Source organism: Patagioenas fasciata, chromosome 7 (assembly GCF_037038585.1).
Source record: "Patagioenas fasciata isolate bPatFas1 chromosome 7, bPatFas1.hap1, whole genome shotgun sequence".
NCBI lineage: Eukaryota > Metazoa > Chordata > Aves > Columbiformes > Columbidae > Patagioenas > Patagioenas fasciata.
Window position 1 is genome coordinate 24,868,515 of NC_092526.1, and position 21,510 is coordinate 24,890,024.

The 21,510-nt window shown below is 36.8% G+C and overlaps 1 protein-coding gene across 5 annotated transcripts in view; it reads left to right on the plus strand.

The window, feature by feature from the left end:
- OSBPL6 (oxysterol binding protein like 6) overlaps positions 1–21,178 on the plus strand; it is a 104,522-nt gene extending 83,344 nt beyond the window's left edge. For all 5 annotated transcript variants that reach the window (XM_071811137.1, XM_065840877.2, XM_071811138.1 and 2 more), the window contains 11 exons: positions 261–398; positions 1,729–1,816; positions 2,017–2,270; positions 3,829–3,966; positions 4,298–4,361; positions 4,972–5,050; positions 6,287–6,431; positions 7,552–7,696; positions 8,731–8,857; positions 9,440–9,562; positions 10,518–21,178. In XM_071811137.1, the coding sequence (XP_071667238.1) occupies positions 261–398; positions 1,729–1,816; positions 2,017–2,270; positions 3,829–3,966; positions 4,298–4,361; positions 4,972–5,050; positions 6,287–6,431; positions 7,552–7,696; positions 8,731–8,857; positions 9,440–9,562; positions 10,518–10,626 (1,410 nt within the window). In that variant the 3' untranslated portion in view covers positions 10,627–21,178. The remainder of the gene's footprint in view (positions 1–260; positions 399–1,728; positions 1,817–2,016; positions 2,271–3,828; positions 3,967–4,297; positions 4,362–4,971; positions 5,051–6,286; positions 6,432–7,551; positions 7,697–8,730; positions 8,858–9,439; positions 9,563–10,517) is intronic.
- The last annotated feature ends 332 nt before the right edge of the window (positions 21,179–21,510 follow it).

Sequence of the window (21,510 nt, forward strand, 5' to 3'; positions counted from 1 at the left end):
CAGAACTAGATTTGTGATTATTCATGCTGCTAAAACTTAGCAGTTGATGCTAAGCAGGCCTCAGATGAAGAAATGTATCTCAGTGCTCAAAATGCAGTTTGTTTTGTAATTGTCAGTACACACAAAGCCTTACTAAAATGTTGTCTTTACTATCTGTGCTTATAGTTGACATAGAAAAATTATTCAGGTGATTTACCCCTTCTATGCATCCTTCTTTTCTATTAGAAATAATACTTTAATTGTCTGTGCTTTATTTCCAGACAGGTGAGCAAATTCATGTCAGTTTGCCACTGGCTCAGCAAGTTCCTAACGAGAGCAGGCTCTCGATGTCTGAGTCCATTTCAGAGTTCTTTGATGCACAGGAGGTGCTTCTCTCTGCCAGCTCCTCAGAAAATGAGGTAGGCTCTGACAGCATGCCACAGCTTTGCTATTGGACAGATTTCTATATTGCTACCATTATTGTATGATTTTTTTTTTTTTGTAATGTTACCTAGAACAAAAGGTATCAGAATGTGTAAGGTGTAGGTAAATGAACCTGAGACTCCCTTGTGATGGAATGCAGAAGTTCCCTGAAGTGGAAAAATGAGTTGAAAATGGTTTGTATCAGTAGCTGTTGTTCAATACATGTCCTTGCTAGAATGACATAGGCAGGAGAAATTATGTCTATCTATGCAGTCAACTAAAATATTATTTTTAAAAAAATTCTTCTAGTATACATATAAAATTATTCTCTGTAATCAGAGAAGTAGACATAATAATGAAAAATTTCCTCACTCTAGTCAAAGTTGTAGCAGTCAGATACAGTTTAGGCTCCTGGATCATGTTCCTTTCCTGAATAAATTCTTCAATTAAAAAAATATTTTTTTTAAACATACCTTTTAATAAAGCTACAGTAGTGCTATGGTCTACCCCAACTCTTCTGTGAGAAGAAATAAGAGCATGCCACCATATTTTCTCTTTGACAAGGATTGCTCATGTGCCACAAGTTGGCAGAACCATGGCTATAGTAGTTCATCTAAAGAATGGAATGATTCCTTATCGTATTGCTTCTGGCAGGTGTAAAGTACATGTTATCTCAATAGTCTGGATTGTCTATATCAGCATGGAAAATGGGTGTGTGTGCATGGTATAAACAAAATGGAAACTTTACAAAATCACTCCTAAATGCTATAGGCCTTATAATAAATATTCTGTCATCAATAACTTCTATAAAATATTTTCAGAACAACATTTCTGAAAAAAAAAAAGAGTTCAATAAAAATCTCAAAAATAGTCCTAACACTGATGTAGTTCTTGTTTTGGGAAATGATAGGTCGATGTTTATACGATTTTTTTGCTGAAACACAAGCTGCATTTTATTGCTTGGTTTTTCTTTATAAAGAACACAAATCTGCCTCTCTCTTCTCACCTCCTGTCCCCAGCGCATTATGTTGTCAATTTTTTGTTCATCTCTGATCTCATTTGAAGTCACTTTTTTGCAAATTTTATGTCTATATTTGTCTTCGTAACAAGGAAATGAGAAACATGGTGAGAGCATAGCATTTTTTTTACGCTTCTTGTGCATTGGCAATATGGGCTGATTGAAACATCCAGTTGATTTAGTTAAAAGCTCTAATTGGGTAGAGATGGTTTCTTTGAATATTTGTGTTTCAATTAACTATCTTTGTCTAATTTGTTAGTATATTTTATATGTATTTGATTTAATTAGTATTTTTGTTTATGTTTTAGGCTTCTGATGATGAATCTTATATCAGTGATGTGAGTGATAACATATCCGAAGACAATACCAGTGTTGCAGACAACATTTCTCGGCAAAGTATACTACTATGTTTTAAATTTTGGGAAATTATGTTGGTTATGTTCATGTACCAGATTTATTGCATGTCTGTACAAGACAACTCAGCTGAAATCAGTGAAGTTGTGCTTGTTTGTTCTGGCCGTGATTTGGTTCAGTGGATAAATCTGTTTTTCTTAATCTGGTGCTTTCTTATTATGATAGTTTTATTTCTTTTCCAGTTCTTAATGGTGAGCTAACAGGAGGTGCATTCAGGAATGGACGGAGAACTTGTCTCCCAGCTCCCAGCCCTGACACAAGTAACATCAATCTGTGGAATATTTTGAGAAATAACATTGGCAAAGATCTTTCCAAAGTATCCATGCCAGTTGAGCTAAATGAACCTCTGAATACCTTGCAACATCTTTGTGAAGAGCTGGAATACAGTGAACTCTTGGACAAGGCTGCTGAAACAGATGATCCTTATGAACGCATGGTAATAAATGTAGCGTGGCACTTCTTATGTCTGTATTATAAAGAGAGCTGTTTCAGTGGAGGTCTGTGCAGGGTCCTCTTGCTCTCCCTGTCCACAGGCAACAGACCTCCCTGCTGGGCGAGGCGAATGCTGTGAACAATTGCGGGTGGTAGGTTGGGTCTGAACAAGGCTTCAGACCAACTTCTGCAGTTTTGACTCATCGATGTGAAGACTGATCTCAGTCTCTACGAGTGTCTCTGTAGGCATTGGCAGTTTCTAACCCTGCAGCAGCCGTTCCTGGCTTTCAGTGATCAAGTCCAGCAGCCTTCAAGAGCTAATCGAATCTGTGGCTGGCTTATGATCAATGTAGGTGTCAATAAGATGTCATCCTAGGCAATTTCTAATAGAGCAGTTCCAAAACACCAAGCCAAGGTTTGCCTGGGAAGCCTGACTTGAGATCCCCTGTGAGCGTGTCTTGTTTTTTTAACTGACAGCATATGTTCAGCTGTCAGGGTGTTTTGATCTGCCATGTCTCCTGTTCCTTGGGGAAAGGCTGCTAGGGGAAAGCTGGCAGTATTCTTGCTGAGCATATCTGATGTTCCCTGCTGTGGGTTGACAGCATTGTGGATACCTGGGAGAAGAGAGGTGCCCTGTGGCTTTCATAGCCAGATGCTCAGGTCCGTGAACTGCCACATCCACATGGCCTGAAGGAGACCGATTGCTGCTAAACACTGGTATTTTTTCCTTGCCACTGAAGAAGTTGGACCTGTCTTACGATAGGGGGCTGAGTTATTAATAAACGCATGCTGTTTTCCTACAAGACTCCTTATGTCCCTCAAAAATGGGAGATCCTGTAGGACTGGGCAGATTTGTACTGAGTAGACCAGGATGTTTCCCTGTAGGACTCTGCCTCCTTTGTTGAAAAGCTTGGGAGTTGAGTAGTGAAGGAGTCAGGAGAGCTCAGGAAGGAAAAGCCATAGTGCAACTGAAAGCTTCCTTGGAAATGTGGATGCAGTCCCCTTTTCTGCTACAGTTATCTAGTGCAACATTGGGGATATGAGCCAAACTTTTAACATGCACCTTAAAAATGCAAATTGCACACCCAGGCTGAGGCATGTGGGACTACTTGGCAGAAATGCTGAATACCCAAAGCATCAGTGGTAGCAGTGCTGTAAATATGTTACCTGCTTCTTCACTGTTCTCTGAAAAATCAGAGCTTTGCTATCTTAAATAAACAGTAATATTTAATCACTGGCAGCACAGACCAGAACTGCGTCTGTGTTTTAAATCATGAGTGTTAAGCTTGGTCAAAGGTAGAAAAATGGTATCTCGCCGAGATCGTTATTTTAGGAGACTGTTGAAAGGGACTGACTGAGGCCATGAAGAAAAACAAATTGTATCAACAAAAGTACAGTTAATACTGGTTCTGAATGGGATATATGGCTTCACTCTCAGGCATGCTTCATTAATCCAGATTTCACTCTGAGTGGAGTGAGTTGTGTGATATCACACAGTGATGACACAAATGAACCAGCATCTCTGCCTGTTGTCACTTACGTTCTTGTCTGTATTTTCACAGGTTCTCATAGCTGCTTTTGCAGCATCAGGCTATGCCTCTACATACTTCAGAGCAGGAAGCAAGCCATTTAACCCAGTGCTTGGTGAAACTTATGAATGTATTAGAGAAGACAAAGGATTTCGATTTTTCTCAGAGCAGGTAAAGCTTGTTTCTAGATAGACACTCCTGTTTAGATTTAGATTTTGGTTTCTTCATTTCATAGAGCAACTTTGTTTTTTCTTTCTGGTTAGAATGGTTTGCTTTCTTAGTAGTAAAGAAAGGTTGTTAGTATGAGTGAACTTTAAGTGCTAGAAGGTATATATTTTTATAGTAATCACAAGGAAGCATTTCAAGTACAAACTTAAGTTGCATCTCTTTTCATAGGCTAATAAATAGTGTGGGATATTTAGTATTTTCATGTTGCAGTAGCAATTTTGTTGTCTTAGAAACAAAAATGATTTGTTTTTAACTCAGAAAAACTGTTTTCCAGGTTAGCCACCATCCTCCCATTTCGGCCTGTCACTGTGAATCGAAGAACTTTGTGTTTTGGCAAGGTATACTTCTTTAATTCCAAAGCATAAACTCCTTTTTTATTAGCAAGTAAAAACTTTGTACAAGCTGAGCTTTGCATTTGGAACTTACTCAAAATTTCTGTACTTACTATTTTTGTAGTATCTCTGAGGGTCTGAATTATTTAACTCCAAATTCTCAATCTTAAGAGTGAGCGGATGTGTTATAATAGAACTTCCCTTGTCACTTGCAGTCTGTTTATACTTTTCTGCTTAAAAGCTTTTTACCAAGAAAATAATTATTTCTTACAAACACAAGCAGTTCTTTTTACACAGTTGAACAAGCAGCTCTTCCTTTCCTTGTATCTACTGGCATATACATTTAATTTGTATTGAATGTTCCAATGAGAGATTTTACAATAATGTAGCTAAGGCATGACTCCTAGAAGAAAGTCAAACTTATCTTTAGTTTTTCTGACCTTATGTCATTTTCTAGTCTTTTGCTTTGTTTTCTTTTGTATTTTCATGGCAACCTCATAATGTCCTGTTTTAAACTGGATGATCAGGCACAGGTCATCTCATGTGCCACACAGATCACTGCCAGGGAGAGACTTTGTTCTTTTCAGTTTTGTAAATCTTTCACTATTATATTCAGATATCAGGTGGAAAAACAAATTCTGGGGGAAATCAATGGAAATCCTGCCAGTTGGAACCTTGAATGTGACTCTTCCAAAGTAAGCTACTGTCTTCTTTTCTTTCGTTTTCAATCTTTGCTGCAATCTAATCTGTGCTGCCTTGTGAATGGGTTGGGGGAAGTGTATGCAGACATCACATGAATTGTACTGGTAAGAGTTAGTGCCTGGCTCAAATCTCTCCTCAGTGCACAGATGGGGATACTGAAGCATTTTTGATCCTGAAGACCCATTTGGTATTTTGGAGGAAAAGTATACAAACTCTCTAGAAAGCAATAGACGGAGTGGGATAGAAATATTTTAGAAGAGAGAATCCAACTTTTGCATGTGCAGTAGTGATCAGCTGTTCAGAACAAGGCTGCGATATAGGACTGCCAGCAGCTAGTGTTGTCTTTACTGAGAGTCTCAGTACTACTAAGTGTTCCCTCAGAACAACTACTAGTAACAATGTAAGGTCATTTATCAAAACGTAGATTAGCCAAAGCATGTTCCTCAGACCTTGACAGAGTAATGAGAAGTTGTTTCACCGCAGGTAAGACTGGTTGCAAGTTCTAAATCCTGAAAATATGCAAGGAGAGGATACTTTAAACATGTCTGATAGTTTTGCAGTACTGTTGTTGCTCATGTACATTGCAGCCAGCCTTTCCTTCTGCCTCTAACAGTATGGCATCACCGCACTTCACCTCCTTATCTATTTCATGAAATTGAAATCAATACACTCAGGAGCATCTGTGTCTTCTGTCGTCTTGCTTGCCTCTCAGCCCTGAAGGAGAATGTGCTTTATACAATATAATTCCCTTGTTTGACAGTAGAGATGCTCTGTTACAGAGGGAATGGGATGATATGCCATTCAGCTTCTGCTTCCTACTTCCTGTCTGTTATTTCCTTTCCATATTTGTTTTGTTCTATTTGTGAATTAATTACATTGTCTGCTTATAACATCAATTCAACTTTATGTTGATCTTTGGGTCACTCTCCTGCCCCTAAAAGAACTGGAGCCAAAGCACTTAATGCTCTGAGGACAGTGAATATGCTGTGCAGGGTTGTAGTGGTTCATAATGTCCATTCTTCAGTTCTCTGCACTAGAGCTTAGGTGAGCTCCTCTGTGGATGATGAGTAACATGTTCAGAGCCAGTGCTTTATTAAAGTAAACTGTTGTTTCATAAGTTTTTGAGAAATATGGTCTTGTATTTATGATAATGGAGCTATGTTTTACTTTCTTCTCTGTAATGATCATGATTAATAGATGTTACCAACTACTTGTTAATCTGTTCTTAGGTACGGAGACTACTATGTCTGGAACAAAGTCACTACTTGCATACATAATATTCTTAGTGGAAGGAGGTGGATAGAACACTATGGAGAGATAACTATCAGAAATACAAAAAGCAGTATTTGCATTTGTAAACTCACATTTGTCAAGGTAACACGTATTCTAATACATATCATATAGTCATAAAACTGCACAGTTTAAGCATACCTCAAGATGTTTCTTCAGTATTCCTGAAATCTACATTCCACATTTTGTCTTACCAACATTTGTAGATATGTAAATTGTCAACTAAGATTGCCATATCAAGTAGCTTGTCTCTAATTTCATTGAACATTTTCTATCAGTGTGTTGCATTGCTGTATAGCTGTGTGCTATACTGTTGCTGGTTTTAGGTTAAAAATGAAATGTCAGCTTTTCTATCACCACAATGAAAACACAATGTCACTGTAGAATTCTGTGCCGTTTTACTTCTGCCTTTACTAGAATTTGGTACTCGATATTTTATCTCTTTAGATTAAATAACACTGTTTGGGTTCATAGGATTTTAATATCCAGGCAAGGACCATATATATATACAGGTTACTGTATAACTATGTTATTATAAATTATTTTCCCTAAAAGTAAGTTGTCTTCGTTTTGCAACAAAATACATCAATACCACTGCAATGTTAGCAATTGTGCGTTACCATAAATCTGAAATTCATGTTTTGATGGATGTTCCGAGAATGGACAACTGGCTCAGTAGGAGAAAGTATAAAAAAGAAAAGTGTCTAATAAAAGCAAAACAGAGAAGAGAAACAGAAAGCAACAACTAACAAGTAATACTGGCTGCATGTCTTCCCTGCTGCAAACAGTAGTGTGCAGCACCCATCAAAGTATTCCCTTACAGGTACAAGTATATTCAGTATTTCTCCATATAGAAAGAAGAGACATGGCTGGGTCTGATCTTGCAGGTTTTGAAGTGTCATTTTTGCTGAATTCTGTGGGATTTGAGTTAATGAACTACAATATAGTTCCCAGATGTGCAGATAAATACTTTTATAATAAAATCACATATCAAATCATTCAGGGTTTCTCATCTGTTGTACTAAATCAATTAATATTCACATCTTCTGCATTTCTAACTCTGATATTTTTGGTTCTGTGTGAGCTGTTCCAATACAAAATTAGGACAGTCGGTGCCACAAACTAAGATTCATGCAGTGTCTGTATTGGTACAATGGGTAACCAAAACCCAGTGTAAACTAGTAATTCTTTGTTAAACTTGCAGGTGAACTACTGGAATTCAAATGTAAATGAGGTCCAGGGTGTTGTGATAGATCAAGAAGGGAAGGTGGTTCATCGCCTTTTTGGAAAGTGGCATGAAGGCCTTTATTGTGGGGTTGCACCTTCAGCCAAATGTATATGGAGGCCAGGTAAGAAGCTTGTAGTAAACTCTGGTAGGCACTGTGGTGTAACCCTAAACTCTATAAAGTGTTCTTAGCCGTTAGTTTAAATACACAAAATACTACTGGAGACATACAAAGTATTGGACAAATAAACAAGAATTTACATCAGTTTATGATAATAGTAAATGGACATGTTCTTACAGGGCATAGTCGTCTGCATCTTAGTCTGGCTTCTGGTCAAATACTCTGGGGTCTTGGTGTCCACATAGGAATAAAATTAAGAAAAATAATTGTATGTCTGGGCCTGCCTGCCTTCTCACAGAGAGCAGAGTAGCTTATTTGGATTCAAGAATTCAAGATTCATGTGCCAGTTAATTGAGTTTGTTGTCTTCATGCTTTATTAGCCTAAAGGATTGGTCTTCAGAGATGGCAGGCTCCTGTGATTTCAGGAGCTGGTTTCAACTTGCTTGCCTAGAGACACTGAGGTTGAATTAGTCATCCTTTGCACCTACAGTATCCTTTGTACATGCAGAGTGATTATCCTGGAATTGTCAGTATTAGTATTTTGAACCCTACTCTGTAGTGACAGTATTTTGAACCCTACTTTACACCCTACTCTCTGCAGTGTCTACTCTGAGTGCCGTTAGTGCTGATGGTGCTGGGCAGTGCTGAGTCAGTCTGTGAGTGAGTGTTATATGCCAAAATTAACTGCAGATCAGTTAAGGTTAGCTTTTACACAGACATTTGATAAGCCCACTTTCCAGCAAACAGGAAACTCTGTTTAACTTGAAAATCTTGAAAATGGTGATTTTTATTTTAAAAGGAAGGAAGATCATACAAGTTTTGAGTCTATTAGCTTGTAATTACAACTTCTGCAGAATGGGCATTTGAAATTAATTTTTAGTGAATGTTGTTCCAACTAGAGAATAGGTTTTGATACTTTTAAATTGTATGTAAGAATAAAATATATTAATATTTTTGCTGTTATAATTTAATAAAGAAATTGCATATTTAGAGTAATAGTTAAAAAGTTTTCTTCTTTCTCACACATACTCCTACAGGCTCCATGCCAACCAATTATGAACGTTATTATGGCTTCACGAGGTTTGCTATTGAGCTCAATGAACTAGATCCTTTACTGAAAGATCTTCTTCCTAGAACAGATGCACGATTCAGGCCAGATCAAAGGCAAGAATATTCATATATACACTTACATTGGGTGGTTTAAGGTTGGATTTGTCTGAGTATTGGGTTTTGTGTGTGTCTTCACTACAGTCTGAACTAAGCTTTGGAGGATTCTGCTAGCAGAGAAGGAATTCAGCATTGCGATCAAATTTCTGCTTTACCCAGTTGAGGGAAAGTATTATAGAAAGCATCTTGTTGGTACAGTGGAGCTATAGTGTGATCTTTAGGCAGAAGTAGGATTCCTCATACCAACCTGGAAAGACAGGCTCTGAAATGTTGTGCCCTCCCGTTAAGAATGGAAGCAACATTAATTCCCTCCGAATTCTCAGTTCATAGTACTTCAATGTTTGTGACATGTGGAAGTTACTGAAGAAAGTGTATGCCTTAGGCTATAGGTCAGGTACATGTAACTGGGGAGTCACACCTTGGTTATTCTTATTTTACAAGGTAATGACTAGATCTGAAAGCGGGTACAACATAGACGACAGTCTTGGCTTCTGCTGGTCTTTTGTGATGGTTTGTGCTAGAAAATCCCTTGTTCTAGACACTGTGTGATCGCTATAGGACCTGCTGTTATTCACACAGGCTTCTGGAGGAAGGCAACGTAGAAGCAGCAGCATCAGAGAAACAAAGAATAGAGGAACTCCAGCGAGGTCGGAGGCGGTACATGGAAGAAAACAGCATTGAATATGTACCCAAATTTTTTAAGTGAGTCTATTCATTTCAGTAGTAGTTCTCTGTTTCCTATAGTGTGACTGGACAAAGTGCTACAAGAATTATCACCAATGTAGTCTGTTAATTGTGAAAGCCTGGAAAATGGCAGTTTTAAGAAAAATAATCAGATACCTGATCTCTGCCTGAAGCAATTTTTACATAGTTTAAAGATTCATAATTGAAACGTCATTTTCTTACAATGAGCAACAGCTGTACAAGTCTGCTGCACCTCTTGGTCAATGTTTTTTGAATTCCAAAGTGCCATGGAAGTATAATATTAGGATATAAGATTGAACTATGGTATTATTTTAAGTCATTGCAAAAACAAGGTAGCAAATAGTGACTTAAACAACAATGTCATACATACATCTGTAACGTATATATATACTTATATATATACACACACTTAAATTACAGTTTAATTTTGACTGGAGGGTGTTTTTTCTGTTTGTTTTTGTTTTAATTAAGCATTCTTCTGAAACAAGGGATAATCATACCAAATAGCCTCATGTTTAGCATGAGAACTTTGAAGTGAAAAGATTGAATGAGTTTGGTGCAGTTTTGTAGTGGAAGATGCGTAAAATACAGAGGAAATAATATACATGGTAAAACACTAGGATTCTGCAAGCTAGATCTTTTGGTTGATCCCCTTCACACAATCAGAATGTGTAATGGCCAAAGATGCTGTATGTGGCTCTAAGACCTGCTCGCAGGGATCAGGCAACAGATTTGCAATCTTGGCTGTTCTAAACCTTCCACTTCTGACAGGTAGAGGTTGATTTTTATATTTAAACTCCTGACTGCTCTTGTATTCTTTAGAAATATGGAATCAGGTTCAGTATTGGGTTGGATCAGAGAGGTATGGAATTTGATTTCGTATTGCATAAGAACAGAGATTTATGGTCAGAACTTTTTTTTTCCTCTTTTTATTTTTTTTCCCTTTCTACAGGAAAGTTATCGATGCTAATCAAAGAGAAGCCTGGGTTACCAATGACACCTACTGGGAGCTGCGAAAGGATCCTGGCTTTAGTAAAGTAGAAATTCCCATACTCTGGTAAACTCAGAATGTAGATCTAGTAAACATATCACTTTGAAGAAAAAAATAACTATGCACAATATGTTTCTTAGCTAAGCGTGGTTTGTGGGTCTGCGGAAAAACCTGTCATTTGCATTTATATTCATCTTTATAATGGACTTTTGAAAGTGCATTAGACCAGGCCCCTGACCACTTCTGGATCTTTTTAATTATGCAGCAGCCATTAAAAAAAAAAAAAAAAGAAAAAAAAAAAAGAAACCTTTTGAAGTTTAATACACTGAAAATTCACAATAAAAGAAGCAGATGAGTTATCCAAAGTCACTCAGAAGAGATGGTAAACGCAAAGCTGCAACCGGTGCTTTAAATGGACATTAAGAGTAATGTAATTTAAATGGGAAAAAAAAAAAAAAAAAGAAGAAGAGAAAAATTCCATTTTGTTTCAACTATTTTTGTTAAAAACTCTTGGGTTACAACAGTGTCATTTCTGGCTTCAGGTTAGTCCTTTGGTGTGATGTGTTTGGACTGGCCTTTGTCAAAAAGATATGCTTTTCTGGAAGCTGTTCCCATTCATATGCCATTGTTCATGCCTTAAACAAAATATGAAGATGTACAGTAAGTAACTTTAAAATACGTATGCTTAGGCTTGTGTGAAGGGCAGATTTTTAAAGCACTAGATTTTATCATGATATAAGTATTGGAGAACCTGCATTAGTTAAAATCAAAAGACAACAAAACATTTAACTGTATTTTAGAGGAGTGAGATCTACTGTACCTGCTTTAGCTTTGGGAAGCTGACTGTATAATCAGACTGAAGAGAAACTGTGAACTGCTTGAATGTGAGACAGTCGTGATAAATGCACATGAATCGCTAGTCAGAAAGTTCATATTCTAAATGGCTCTAGATGCTGAGATACAATCATCACTTTTGCCACTGGCAGGACATAGTCTCACAGTGAATCTCATTTCCCTGTAAAAGCTGATACAATTAGAATTCCCAGAAGCTTTGCCGCAGCATTCAAAGCACAGAAATATTTCATGGGGAAGGTCTCTGGCTTCTTTCTAGGAGCTGGATAGTACTGTAAATGCAACTATTTTCTGCCACACACATTGTTTACTTTACTGGCTCCATTTTTTCCTCATCCATTTTCTTATCTAAATTTATATTTGAGAGTATGGTAGAGGCTCCCATGTGTTGTCTCTAACAACTACTACTTGCATTGCCAAAATAGCTTTTGTGTAAAATTATGTTTTACAGGTTTTCAGAAAGTGATTCTATATTTTTTGATTAAGAACCAAGTCTCTTATATGTTGCTAAGCCTCAGTTAACATATGTGGGAGAAGGCTTGGCACTTTCTACTTGAAAATCTCTGAAACGTTAAGCAGTAGGAGGGCAGATTTTAATAAATGGAAAAAAGTAATTTTATTAGGTAAAAACTGCATTCCATATGGTGTGACCTAGTGTTCCATTTATGCATGTATTTTTACATGCAGGCACTGATGATAGGTTAGATTTCATGCATATACACTGTATTTATTTCTGCATATACAGAGTGTACATAGCACACTTGAATTTTTTTTTTATTTAAGGTTGATTCCAGTACTGAGACCTAAAAAAAGCATTAGATAGGTTTGTGATCCTGCCCACAGAGCTGCTTGAACATTTCTCAGGAGATTGCTACACTTGCCCAGCTCTCCGCCTTCTTCTTCCTTTTGCAGAGTCGGGTTCATGCAGAACTGAGATTACTTTGAGTATTTAATATGGCTTTAGTTCTCCCCCTTGTTTGTATCACAAAGCAACTGGCAGAGCAACAAGCTATGAATGAATTCCAGGTTCTTCACACAGCTCTGTTATGAGGAAGAACTAGGAAACCCTAAAGAAAATACTAGGTAGACTTTTTAAGAATTGTGATTGCTCATGAATCACTTATGAATATTTGGTATAAAAAAAAACTGTGTGCAGATTAACGGGATTTCTTCCGAAGAAAATTTTGAATTATTCAAATAATATATTTTTCTTTCCTAGTTGAGCCTAGTCCGACTTTCTTTTTTCTTTTTTTATTTTTTTTTTTTTAATTTTAGTTCTGCACTTGTTATTATAAGAAAGTGAAAATATATCAAAGTTTGGGTTTTTAACCATCTTTGGGAAACTTCAACCTACTTGCTTTAATGACGTTACACTACGAATCAAATTGGCACATTGTGTGCAAAATAGCAGTTAATTATTCTCTGTCACTTTCCTTAAAAACAACATTATTAAACATTTGCCCACCTCATGCTCCAATCTTTGTGTGCACTTCACCGTGATATTAGAAAGCATTATGTGAGCATGATTGCAACTACATTTGAGAGACAGAAACTGTAAGTCCTCAAATTTTTTGAAAGCAGGTTTGTAATTTAAATACAGAAGCAAGGCCTTTAGTTTTACAGTGTTCTGCTAGTGCTTTTAAAATGCCATTATTTGTAACTCAAACTGAAACCCAGTGAGTGCTAAAGATGGTATCACTGATTTGATTATTTTTTACAGTCATTATTTTTATTTGACAGTCATTGAAAGAAAACTAACATTAACATTTTTAGAATTAACAAAAATCTGTGATGTGCTAAATCTTTCTATCAAAGGCACTTTTTAAGCTTACTGAATATTAAATTGCTTAATTAGTAAGTAGAAGAAACACAAATCAATGTATCACAAAATATTTGCAGTCTTTGTCAGAAATTGAAAAGTGCTAGCAGATGTACCATAAAGCAGTTTTTTATAGTACAGAATCCTCTGGATTCTCTGCAAAATCTTTTATTATTTTTTTTCTTGTAACCTTGGGGGACATCGTGACATACTTTGTGCTGTTTCTAAAGAGAGTGTGTTAGCAGAGGGTAGGTCTGGAGGCTTCTATCCAAATGATAAATTTTAGACAACCTGCTCTGCCGCAGGGCGGCTGCTCCACCGCCCCTTCCCAGCACGGGGGGTTTTCTGCCCCAGGTGCAGAACTTCGCACTTTTGAGCCTCATGAAGTGTCTTCTGGCCCTGTCCTCAAGCCAAGCAGTGTCCTTCTGGCTGAAGTTCTGCCATTTGACATGCCATCTCATCCTCCTGATTTAATGTCATCTGCAAACTTGTTAGTATGTCATCTGTGTCCTTGCCCAGGTCACTGGTGAGATGTTGATTGACATGGGTCACAAAATTGGCCATGAAGGACTGTCCTTGTCTCTCGCTGCCAGTGGAGCGCAAGCCACTGATCAATCCATGCCCTTCAAGCCTGGGGATTTGGGAAGTTTTCCATCCACTTCACTCCATTTATCCAGGCAGTATTTGCTTTTGAAAGGCACGAAAAATACCAACTCAGTAGATTTAATTGCTATAGGTTTGGTATGTGATGAAAATTAGTGTAAAGCATTTGACATTTATAAACTTTTAAACAATTTAAGAACTTCTAACTTTCACTACAAAGACATACCCTTTGCTTTTTCCTGTGTTTCCTGAAAAAACACTTATTTCTATAAAAAATACACGACCGTTCTGCTTTAGTTTCACAATAGTGAACTGTACTTTCAATTAATATTTTAAAAGTGAACCTAAATTTGTTCCCTGTTCTGGTATGCGGATATGATAGGTTAATAATAGCTACTTTCACCAAATATGATGTCTTACAAAGACTGAACTTCATTCATATTATAGGTCTGTATTAACAAGATGGTAGATTTTTCTGCATATTAGAAATCGTTACCTCATTGGGAGATACAATTTGAATATAAGTTATTTTCATATAGTATGACTGTGATTAAAGTCATCTAGACACCTATTCTTCAGACAGATTAAGTTGCGCAAAATATTTTTTGCTATTTGGCTTTAAAAGTGAATTCCCACTATAATATTCCTTTCATCTTACAAATAATGTTACCTTTTTTTTTCTCATTTTGATCTTCTGACTGAATGATCTTGTATGGCATTTGTGGGTTGTTTGAATAGCACATACAAGGCATATGTTGGATATTGCAGTATGTATACATGACACAGTTTTGAAAGATACTTCCCTTAATTCCCTATTGAACATTATCAGAGCTTTATGGAAACAAATTACACAAACCTGAAGGCACACTAGGTGCCAGTGCTGGTCCTGCCCTCACGGACACGTGATGAGGAGCTTGCATCTGGGCCATGCCCTCTGTTTCCCATGGAGGTAACATGGGATTTTCTCACCTTTGAACCAGGCAGGGTGGAGCGCAACACAATCCAGTCTTGCTCAAAGAGTTTCTCTCAAAAAATCTGAATTTTTAGAAATACCTGGAAGGGAGGGGAGGTTCATAATAACCAAGAGGGCTGAATATGCCAATTTTCTGTGAGTTTTGAAAAACTTCCTTTCACTAGCAAAGCCCTGTTGCTATAGGGAAGGTTTGTCTGGTCTTCTTGTTTTAAAGGATTTTGAATATTGTCTGGTGCAGAGATAAATAGTAGCTGTTTAACATGCCATTGGCTGCAGTCATAGTCTGAGGAATTAATTCTATTTTAGATGTCATTACTAACGCTGGGACTGCCTAGTGAAAGTAGAGTTTTCAGATTAAATCCACCTGAAAGGAAAGGGTGTTTGTATTCATATGCAAAAGTGACAGGAGGGTTTAAGTCAGAGAGTTTGTTCCAGCTGGGGGGAAAGATTAATATTGACAGAACTGTGTAAGAAACACTGAAATAGCCTCACCAGTCATCTTGTGTTATACACACACCTGGGAGAAAGCTAAGAAAGCTTACTGTGTCATAACCACTTACCTTGGCAGCTGCTGGGGCTGAAGATATCATCTTGGGTTTTATTCCTGTCTGTCATAAAGTATCAGTCATCAAAACTGTATAAAACTTGAATTTTCTCTTTAGAGCTTATATTGATAAAAATCAAGATAGGCTGGGCTACAGTCATAGAATCAATCAATCATAGAATTGTTTGGGTTGGGAGGGACCTCAAAGATCATCTAGTTCCAAATCCTCTGCCATGGGCAGGGACACCTTCCACTAGACTAGGTTGCTCAGAGCTCCCTCCAGCCTGGCCTTGAACACTCCAGGGATGGGGCATCCACAGCTGCTCTGAGCAGCCTGTTCCGGTGCCTCACCACCCTCATGGGGAAGAATTTCTTCCTTATATCAAATCTAAAACTACCCTCTTTCAGTTTAAAACCATTATCTGTGGTTACTTTTATTATAATTCTGGTATCACTGAGAAGTAGTTTCATGGAAAAAGGTTGTTGTTATTGTTGTTCTTAACAGAAGAATCTAGACTGTGTTAATAAAGGTTTAATTATTCTTGGGAAGGCTACCTCCCTGAGCTCCATTAGAACAGTGAATGGCATCCTCAAGAATGTTGCAAGTCCCAGTAAGCTCAGAGAAATGGCTTCTTTACAGCAATTTATTTTATTTTCAGATACTATATATTGTAAGGAGTCTACTTACAAAAGCAGATACATTGTTTGTTCTTTAAACTAGGGAACGTAAAACACCTTGATTTGTTAGCTTTGGTGTAATCTATATCCTTCTTCCCCTAAACCGGGAAGTCCCTTTATGAAAGGGTTTTATATGGTATCTTGCAAGTTTAAAAAGTAATAGCAATTTACTTGTAGGTGTTTTATATACCCATATCCTCCTTTGTTGGGTTTCGTGGTGTTATAAACTCATCATATCTTTAATTTTTTTTCCATCTTTTTCCTCCTTACGATCTTGGAAAAAACCTTAGAAAAGGGAAGGAGGGACTACAACGGAGAACAGTGAAACTAGTCACAGGAGCTCTGTCAATGGCACGGCTGTAACAGAATAAAGTTTTCTAACTTTTATGAACTAAAATATTAGCAGAGCTGTTGAATCAATTTCAGGCAGGTTATCTTAATACCACTTTTCTTTCCACTGATGCATGACAGCATGGAAAAGGGAAGATTGGTGACATTTGCTCAGAATTAATTCTGAAGGTGAAGAAAAGTTTTAATTCCTTTTATAAATAATGACTGTAGCCAGCATTTGGCTGAAGGTGCATTGGTGATGTGGAAAAAGAGAGTTACATATTTTATAAACAAGGAAACCATAAAGTTGAAATATATAATCATGAGTGTGTAATATATTCTGTCTTGTCCTATGAATAATTCATTGAAGTATGGTGAAGCTACTTCTTCTTACTCCTGGAGCAATGATCCAGATGCTGTCTCCTATGAAACACTAAAACGTATTTCCATATTGACTGCTGCTTTTAATGGTCTGCAATAATGAAAGAGGGACAGCTTATGCTAATGTATAATGTTGGTGTCCCAGAATATTAGGGATGCAAAAAGGGAAGAAGTGAGGAGATTCCTTCAAAAAGTTAGAAGTGGGTAACTTGTCTTTTACACCCAGAGCAGCAAATTGATGTAAGTGCTATACAAGAGCAGCATACACAGTGATAAATATTCAACCAAAACTTCTTCACTGAGGTCCGCGCTCCTTGTGCCAGTCAGTGTAGCTGCACATGCAACATCTTTTTCTGAAGTTGTGTGACTGATTACACTTGTGGCCCAGGGATTGATTTGTCAGGTCCACTCAGGACAATCGGTGTCAGACTCAGGACTGCAAATTCAGATTTCTTTTCTAGTAGTCCTGTGATGAATGCTCTCTCTCTTCCTTTATTAAATTCACCTGAACAAGGAATAGTGCAGTAACATTAACAAAACAAATGTGTTTAATCCTCGGTATTTTCCAGGCAAGGGAAAAATCAGGATAGCTTCTTTAACTGTACTGATGAAATACAGATGAAATCCTCAATTATATTTTAATTTGCTTAACATTTTATAAAATATTTTAAAATTGGAGCACCAATAATAACATTATACATAACCATATTTAACTTGCTTTGTCACCTCTCTTGAATCAACATTGAAATTCTTGTTCCAATTTGAGATTACATCTATTTAGTTCTTGAAATGAATGTTACTCGTATTCTGTAGTGGTTGAAATATAGAATATAACAAATTCAGATCACAATCAATTTTATTTTCAGCTGAGTCTTAAACAAGACCTGACTATGAGCTGAGAAATAAGTACTGATGAGTAGGTTTGCAGGCATAAACACAAAGACAGCAACTTCTACCTTAGTTAAGCTTTTCCTCTGTTTAGCAAAAGCACCGTTCTTGTCCCTTTATAATTATTTCTAAACTGATTGTTTTCAGGCATTTGTACCTCACTAAGAGTTAATTACATGTGAAGTTTAAGTTTAAAAAATTAAACGATGTTTGGGACTCCACAGGTGCTTCTGTCTTGCACCTAATGCTCAGATCTTGCTAAATCTCCAGCTCTCACAGCAGGGTCGATCTGTAGTTCTTATTAAAATTTCATCCAAAAAGAAATATCAGTGGGCTTTTCTGGATGTGACTCTTCTTTGTTTATTGGTATATGTCTACATTATTTACTATAAAATGAGTAAGAAGTCAAGCTGCTAGCATCTGATGTTTGAAATCTTTTCCTTCACCAAAATGCATAAAAAACTTCTTGTTCTTTATCTGCTATTGCTAGATTGTATGATACGAATACTTTAGCACGTAAACAGCCATCATAGAATTAAACTACTGTGGTATCCAGAGAGATCATTATGATAGTTCTGTATTAGGATATTACGTATATTTTTTTTGTTGTAACTAGTAGCAAGACTCTTCATTGGGTCTTTATCTATTTTCCTTTTTATAATTGTTTGATGACTTACGATTTCTCAGCATTTCAACAACAAAGTATTCTGTATTTTCTTTCCTTTTTGCACAAAGTTAATACGAATTGGCAATAATGTCACACTTTTTTGGTGAGATTAGAATCCCATACGCACATGTATGAAATGTAGTAAATTTTAGTATTTATACCTTGCTCAGACTCTGAGAATGCCATTGGAAGAGTAAGGTTTAGATTAGTTGTAAATTTTACATTGCCTTACTGAACTTCTTTGCTTTTAACAGCCTTTAATTTCAGATGTGAAACAGTCCTGCATCAATTCTTTAGCAGGCCAAAACATCAAAACCTAGATAGATAAAAAGCATTCTTTGCTGATTTACCCGTATGCCTGTGCTTATTCTACAATAAAACCCCCAAATCTGTTGATTTCTTGTACACCTCTTTGTGTAGTATACTTGTAAAAGGAGGTCCTCAGAGTCCTTCCACTGTGATTATGCTATTATGTCAGCTGGAAAGGTATACAAAAAGTTGGTTTGTGGGTTTTAAAATGAATTGTAAAGGCAAATAGTTGGTTTCTAGAAACCTAACATACAGAGCCAGTATTTCTTCTGGGTGCTGGATCCACAGTGTCTGTTTTAGAGGGAAGTAACAGACTTTAACTGGGAAGGGTCTCTGTTCCTACATGCACCAGACAAAATTTGTCCTGTTGTTCAAAAGCAATAGAGAACTGTTACTTAAGGGAAAGAAAGAAAGAAAGAAAGAAAAGCCAGTATTTATGTACCCAGCTACCCAAATATTTATTTTTTGAGCACTGTAATATTAAACCTCACCTGCAGCACCCTTAATTCTATGCTAAGAAGTTCACCATGGACTTCCATAATGAGATGAAGAAGAAAAGGATACTGGGGAAAAAAAAAAAAGTCAGTACTGTAATTTCTGAATAACTCAATAGAAAATCAATTTGCAAATATTTGTTTTGAAAACTGTATAAACTACTCAAAGTATCGCAATTTTTAAAAGTGCAAGTTTAGTCCTTCATAGTACGTTCAGTAATTTAACATTAAAAAAAAATACTCTTGATTGATCTTGATTGCTTTCTTGCAAATGCATTCATTTGTGCTTGACTATTCACATCTTTTGGGTATCTTTCATGATGAGTATTCTTTACATCTTATTAATTCTGACTCCAAATACTGACTGTAATCATACCTGTAAAATCAATTGTATTGCTTACAGTTACTAAGCATCATCAGCTAAGGAATAAAATAGTTGGGATATAATTTGTATATTACAAATCTATAGACTTTTATTTCACACACAAGAGCTAATCAGCAATGCGCATTTGAGATTTCTTTTTCTGCTTCATCTGCTTGGACTCTGATCTTGCACAATCATCAATATATACTTAACATAAACATTGAAATAGTCTCGTTGAATTCAGTTTAAAATATGTAGATACTAAAGTTCAAATGGAAACGCTCAACAGTGACATCCTAAGAAATTAAAACAATGTACCTGGTTACACCAGGCTTTGGGGTACTTGATTTTTAATTCCTACCTGCTCAATGAAATGAGCATGTACGCAGATGAGGCTGAGCTGCTGTTGGTACTCCATTTTGCTCAGTGAGCTCCCAGGTGAGTGGATGATCTAGCTGTCCAAATCTATTTCAGCTGTAGGCCTAACATACTCTCAAGCCTAGCTATTCAACTAGTTACACTTAAGCTTGATTTTGAACATGTGCACTGTCTTGTGGAAGATAAATGTGTGAAATACAGCTGGTTTGGCTGCTTGTCAGTCAGAGCAATATATTTGACTTTCCTTTGACTCTCTTGCATTTTGGAACCTTATTCTGGGGCATCTAGTTTTTAAAAAACAGTTAACTTCATGTATCTGCAAAGCTCAATTATTTATGGCCTTTGGAAGAAAGAACAGGAGATTAAGTCAATGATAATTCATTATATTATGTCTCACTCTGGCAGATTAATTGTAAGAATATTTGCAATTCCTGTTTCCCTGTACTTTACCCAGGCTGGTGCCAGCCCAGAGTGAGGGTTGTTAGTACTGTGTGCCAATCAAAAAAGGAGATTAATCTTTCTGATTTGTGAAGAAGGGGGTGGCTAACTAAGAGCACACTCCTAATCTCAATCTAGAAAAGCATGAATGTGAGAAAGTGCCTCCCCTCTCTCCTTGTAGGCTTTAGCATATAAATAGAGTTGCTTTTTTTGGTATATCAAGTTCTCTGGCTACTTCAGAGATTGAACCTAGCTAGGAAGTAGCAGTAAAAAACCGCAGTTTTAAGTTCCCCTATAGTGCAGCTGCAACACTTGTTGTATGTCTTTGCATTGTAAGTTGGTTTTGAACATGCTGTTGTAGTAATGCAGAATGCAGACGAGGCCTCACGCTGACTACCTCTCATGCAATAAAAACCAGGCTCATACAGTAGTTAATGTTGATGACAGTCGAGCATCTTTTGGCCACACGATTCAGGGGGGTGGTAGTAGGGGGAATAGTAAACGAAGGAAATTATTTTTATGAAGACTATATCCCAGCGATGTGTGGCATACACAATACCCATAATACCAACTCCAACCGAGGAAAGTCCTACAGCTTTTGGTAGGAAATAAAGGTGAATTTGGCTATGCTATAGTTTATGTTGTGCTCTAAAATGTAACGAAAGATGTCATCTGTTTCCTTTAAGCCAAGCTGGATTTACCAGAATGTTGTGTCCGAAAAACACACAGACAATTCTAGTTTTTGAGGAAACGTGATGCTCTTTTACCTGTTGCAATGTAATTGGATAATGCATGTACAAATGACTTGTTTAGCCTGCCAATGAATGTTGCTAATGCCTTACCAAAAAAAAAGAAAAAAAAAAAGCATATTTTTTGTATTTTTTTCCTCAGAGGCAAATCCAAACAATGCTAGATTTGGGAAACTGTTTACTGAAAAGCATTTTCTAATAGATCTCTGAAGAAGTGCAATTGTATAATTATTATTGTTCAGCGCATACAGTACATTGTCTCCATCACTCTGTACACTGCTGCTATTAGTGCTTGTTCTAATAAATCTCTATGTACACTGTTTAAACTGTTGTCATCTGTGTTCTGATCTATTAATGTAAGAAACACTTAAGAAATGGTTCTTGAATGAGATATTTGTAACTAGTTAATTGACTATTAATCATAACATTCTTGATGTATATTGTATAGACTGATTTTGGAGAAGTAGGTGATAATGGCAGCAATAGC